This window comes from Lactuca virosa, chromosome 5 (genome assembly GCF_052849685.1).
Source record: "Lactuca virosa cultivar CGN04683 chromosome 5, Lactuca_virosa_CGN04683_v6, whole genome shotgun sequence".
NCBI lineage: Eukaryota > Viridiplantae > Streptophyta > Magnoliopsida > Asterales > Asteraceae > Lactuca > Lactuca virosa.
Genome location: NC_136430.1, coordinates 194,250,056 through 194,254,925, shown reverse-complemented (window position 1 = coordinate 194,254,925; position 4,870 = coordinate 194,250,056). Strand labels below are relative to the sequence as shown.

The 4,870-nt window shown below is 46.8% G+C and overlaps 1 protein-coding gene across 1 annotated transcript; it reads left to right on the top strand.

The window, feature by feature from the left end:
* The first annotated feature begins 4,048 nt into the window (after nt 1-4,048).
* On the top strand, nt 4,049-4,486 carry LOC145112187 (uncharacterized). Its single transcript, XM_079048387.1, has one exon. It carries the CDS (start codon nt 4,049-4,051, stop codon nt 4,484-4,486), a length of 438 nt encoding a protein of 145 aa, XP_078904513.1.
* Nucleotides 4,487-4,870: the final 384 nt, after the last annotated feature.

The window sequence follows — 4,870 nt, the reverse complement described above, 5'->3', positions numbered from 1 at the left end:
TGATCCATGAGGTACCTCAAGCTCTTGTGGTCAGTGTAAATGGTAAAACGAACCCCATAGAGGTAATGCCGCCAAATCTTGAGGGCGAAAACCACATCCCCCATCTCTAAATCATGCGTCGGATAGTTCGCCTCGTGAGGCTTCAACTGCCTCGAAGCGTAAGCTATTACATGACCCCGCAACATAAATACCGCACCCATGCCCGCGATCGAAGCGTTACATTAAACCACAAAGTCGTCACTGCCCTCTGGCAAAGTCAGAATTGGTGCCTCGCATTACCGCTATCTGAGAGTCTCGAAGGTTTCCTGCTGCTCAGGTCCCCAGCGGAATGTCAATAACTTCCTGGTCAGTCGGGTCAGAGGAACAACGATCTTGGAGAAATCCTGGATGAACCTCCGATAATAACCTGCTAGACTAAGAAACTTTGAATCTCAGTTGGAGACCTCAGAACCTCCCACTGCATCACAGCCTCTATCTTGGCCGGATAGAGCAGAATACCCTTCTGGTTGATAAGGTGCTCCAGAAACCGCACCTCGTGCAACCAGAACTCACACTTGGAGAACTTTGCGAAACGTCTCTCCCTCCTCAGAGTCTCCAGCACCTCCCTCTGGTGCTCCTCGTGCTGCTCCTGAGTGTTGGAGTAAACAAATATATCATCTATGAATACTATCACAAACCAGTCAAGCATCGGTCTGCACACGTGATTCATGAGGTCCATGAACGTGGCAGGAGTGTCGGTGAGCCGAAAAGGCATCACCACGAACTCATAATGACCATAGCGAGTCCTAAAGCTGTCTTTTGTACATCGTTGTCTCTGAATCACATCTGGTGATAACTCACTTGCAGATCAATCTTGGAGAACCAAGATGCACCCTGTAGCTGGTCAAACAAATGATTAATCCGCGGTAGGGGATAACAGTTCTTCACCGTTACCTGATTCAGCTCCTGGTAGTCTATGCACATCCGATGTGACCCGTCCTTGTTCTTCAGAAATAGGATCGGGGCTCCCCATCGCAAACTACTCGGCCTGATAAATCCCTTGTCTAATAGCTATTGTAGCTGCGTAGACAACTCCTGCATCTCGGGAGGAGCCAACCGATATGGTGCCTTGGCTATCGGAGCCGCACCAGGGACTAGGTCAATCCTGAACTCAACCTGCCTCTCCGGAGGTATCCCTGACAAATCCTCTGGGAATACGTCCGAGTAATCTTGCACAATCGGTACATCATCCATTGTCACCTTACCCTTATCCCAGGTATCCATGACGTAAGCGACATAACATGCGCAACCCTGCTGAAGGTAACGCCTAACCCTCGCCGCTGAACACAAAGTCGGTTCACACTGCGGCCTCTCGCCCTGAATCACTAACCCTCCCCCATTAGGAGTCCAAACTCTCATTAACTGCTGCTCACAGTTGATCACTGCCCCATTGGCGCTCAACCAGTCCATACCAAGTATAACCTTATTCCCTCGCAGGGGAATAGGGACTAGATTCAAAGAAAAATACTCATCAAACAACTGCAATGTACATCCTTGGTGAACCCGAACGGTCCTATCATCTGCTATCTCTACATCAAATGGGTAATCCAGCTCCCCTGGAGCCTTTACGAATCGCTTTCCGAGCGCGAGCGACACAAAGGATCGGGTAGCCCCCTAATCAAACAATACTAGAGTAAATATACCGTTCACAAGGAGCGATCCTATAATGAAACACATAAACATAAGCAATAATCAATATAATTAAAGATACAAGGAGAAGATACATACCCGTCACCACGTCGGGAGCTGCACGTGCCTCCTCTGCCGTCAGCTGAAAGGCCCTGCTCTTCACCACAGGCGCATCTTCCCAACCCTGACGGTCGTCTGTAATCCTCAGCTTAGCAGGAGCGGGTGCTGCCACCTGTCCTGCTGCTAAACTCGGGCACTGGGACCGCTTGTGTCCCCTCTGATTGCACTGAGAGCAAATCAAATCTGATACGGTCGTGGTGGTGGTGGTAGTTGTACAGTATCTGCCCACATGACCAGTTTTGCCGCACTTAAACCAGCCTGAACTCCCTGCCTTGTACGTCCCCTCGTGCAACTTGCCGCATTTGCCATAACGGCTGCGGCCATGCTGGCTCTTAGATCCGTGATCTGATACCTTGGGCTTCTTGCCCGCACTCCCTGACTGAACCCCCTCTGGTTTCCTATTCTTCTCCACTTCCAAATCCAACTCTCTCTCTCTCTCTCTAGCCCAAGCAATCATATCTTCCAACGTCTTGCAGCCGGATCGACTCACAAACCGACAGATATCACTCCGCAACATCTTATGGTATCAGGCCTTTTTTATCTCCTCATGGTATCAGGCCTTTTTCATCTCACCGTCTCAGTCGTATGCTGGAGATCCTGGAACTCCCTAGCAAGTTGTTGCACCTCAATTACAAGTGTAAACTCGGCCCTGAACCTGGCCAAAAAATCACTTCAGGTCATCGCATCTAGAGCTTCATCATCTCCAATGGCATGTCTGACCTCCTCTCACTAGTCACGTGCTCTGTCCTTCAGAAGACAAGAAGCAAGTCGGACCTTGTCCCCCACGATAGTCTCGAGCGTCATCATCTCCATCGGCTCGTACATAAGGCGTTGGCAACATCAACCAACCATCTACTGCTAGCAATAGGGTCCCGATCCCCATGATATTCTGGAGCTCTGTAAGCTCGGAACTCCCTGAAGGTCATCGTACGTGCCCCTAGCATGGCCGCCATCTCAGTGCAGAAAGCACTCAACCTCTCGTCAAGAATTTCCAGGATACCCTCGTTAACCGTGCCGAAGATCATAGGAGTCTGGTCCAAAATACTACGCGTGATGTCAGATGAGATGAACTCCCTCATCTGGTCATCTAACTGTCCGGCTCCAGAGCCGGAACCTGATCCCTCCCTGACGCCTGAACTGCCGACTGGTCTAGTGCGTAGTGTCACCATACTGAAAAACACACCATAACAAACATCATAATACTCATCATATCTCGATGGATCACATATAAACATTCCTCGGGCTTGCCTCGACATCAGACCGAAGTCCGGAAACATATAAACAGACACATGCAAGAATCACGAAGACATCAAGCATAAAACATTCCTCGTGCTTGCCCCGACATCGGACCGAAGTCCGGAAACATATAAACCTACATCGGGCACAACCCGGCATCAGACCTTAGTCCGACATATGCTAACAAACATAAACGGGCCGACATTGGTGCCTTCGACCCATTCCTACTAGAGGAAAACTCGCTTCACAAAGCTGGCTGCTGAATCTCTCGATAAGGAATCTCTATCGGCTGCTCCCGTGACTCCCCGACTATCATTATGACAATAATACTTAGTCAAAATCCAATAATCCTTCTTAGGGTAAAATGACCATTTTACCCCCTGATCTAATTTGGACCATAACCTAGGCCTAATTCCATCTAATCTTTGCAAGCCCACTAATGGCCCACTAAAGGCCCATTAATGGCCCAATTTTCTAAATTAGGCCCAAATGCTCAAATGAGCCTTCCCTTAAGCCCAAACAGGTCCTTGGTCCATTATCTGACTTCTGATGGCTTATTAAGTCCTAATAACTGCTAAGTCCAAAGATTGGCCCAACCCGAGGCCCAAACGTTGCAAAGCGCAAAACCTGAGAGTATGCTGGGCGTACTCCTCTGTATGCTAAGCGTACTGCTACAAGGCGTGTACGCTGCGTGTACTGGCTTGTATGCCAAACGTACTAACCTGTTAAGCCATAAACTTCAAAAGTGCTTATTCCATTAAGATCTTAAGCCTATATTATAGATCTGAGTCCCTTAGCATGTGTTAACTCATAAAGTCCATCTATTAAATTCTTAGCCCAACAATTAATTAAAGAAATATTAAATGATTATTACCTCAAGTGACGGATGTTACATAGTCTCATTTATTAAACGCAATATCTTGACTAGGTTCGGGACCCCTGCCGAAATCATATGCGACAACGGATCCTAGTTAATAAGAAAAAGGACAAGAGGCTTTTACATGAGTTAGGGAATCAAATGATAATGTCCACTCCTGTTCACCCTCAAGCAAACGATCAAGCAGAATCAATCAACAAAATCATAGTCAACAACTTAAAGAAAATGTTACATGGAAAGAAAGTAAAATGGGCAGAAGAACTTCCTTTCGTACTATGGGCAGATAGGACCACTTCCAATGTAGCCACATGCCAAACCCCATATTGCTTGGAGTTCAGAGAAGAAGCAATGATCCCTAGTAAAGAAGTGATCTCGATAGCAAGAAACCTACTTCAAAGTCAAGAAAAAAAAAACGACAGGATCCTAGCCCAGGATCTTGATACTGGTGATGAACTCAGGGATCTTGCCAAGATCCGCATCACTACTAATCAACTGAGAATCAGCAAGGCATACTGCAATAATATAAAAGTCAGAAGATTCCAGATAGGAGACTTGGTATTAAGGAAAACATTCCAAAACACCTAGGATCTAGTGATGGTAAACTGGCATGTAAATGGGAAGGACCGTATCACATAGATGTTGAAGTTGGAAAGGGGGCATATTGGCTAGCTACCTTCGATGGAGATGCCTTGCCAAGATCCTGGAATACTATACATCTTAAAGCTTGTTTTATGTAAGTAATATTAGTCATTTTCCAACACACTCAAGGTACACATACTCTTTATCTTTTACCCTTTATTTTTATTAGTATTTTCTCTCCTCAAATACCTTTACTAGCTTAAGCATCAGAGGGGTGTTAGCTAGACTAACGCCCCCCTCTCGCGAATGTTTGCTGTGTGCAGGGACTCAAGGATCCTAACACACAAGGATCTTGACACATGAAGATCCAAGGATCCTGACATAGAAGGA

Bases quoted from the DNA above. Each gene is read 5' to 3' on its own strand.
- LOC145112187 (XM_079048387.1), top strand. From the start codon at position 4,049: ATGTCCACTCCTGTTCACCCTCAAGCAAACGATCAAGCAGAATCAATC.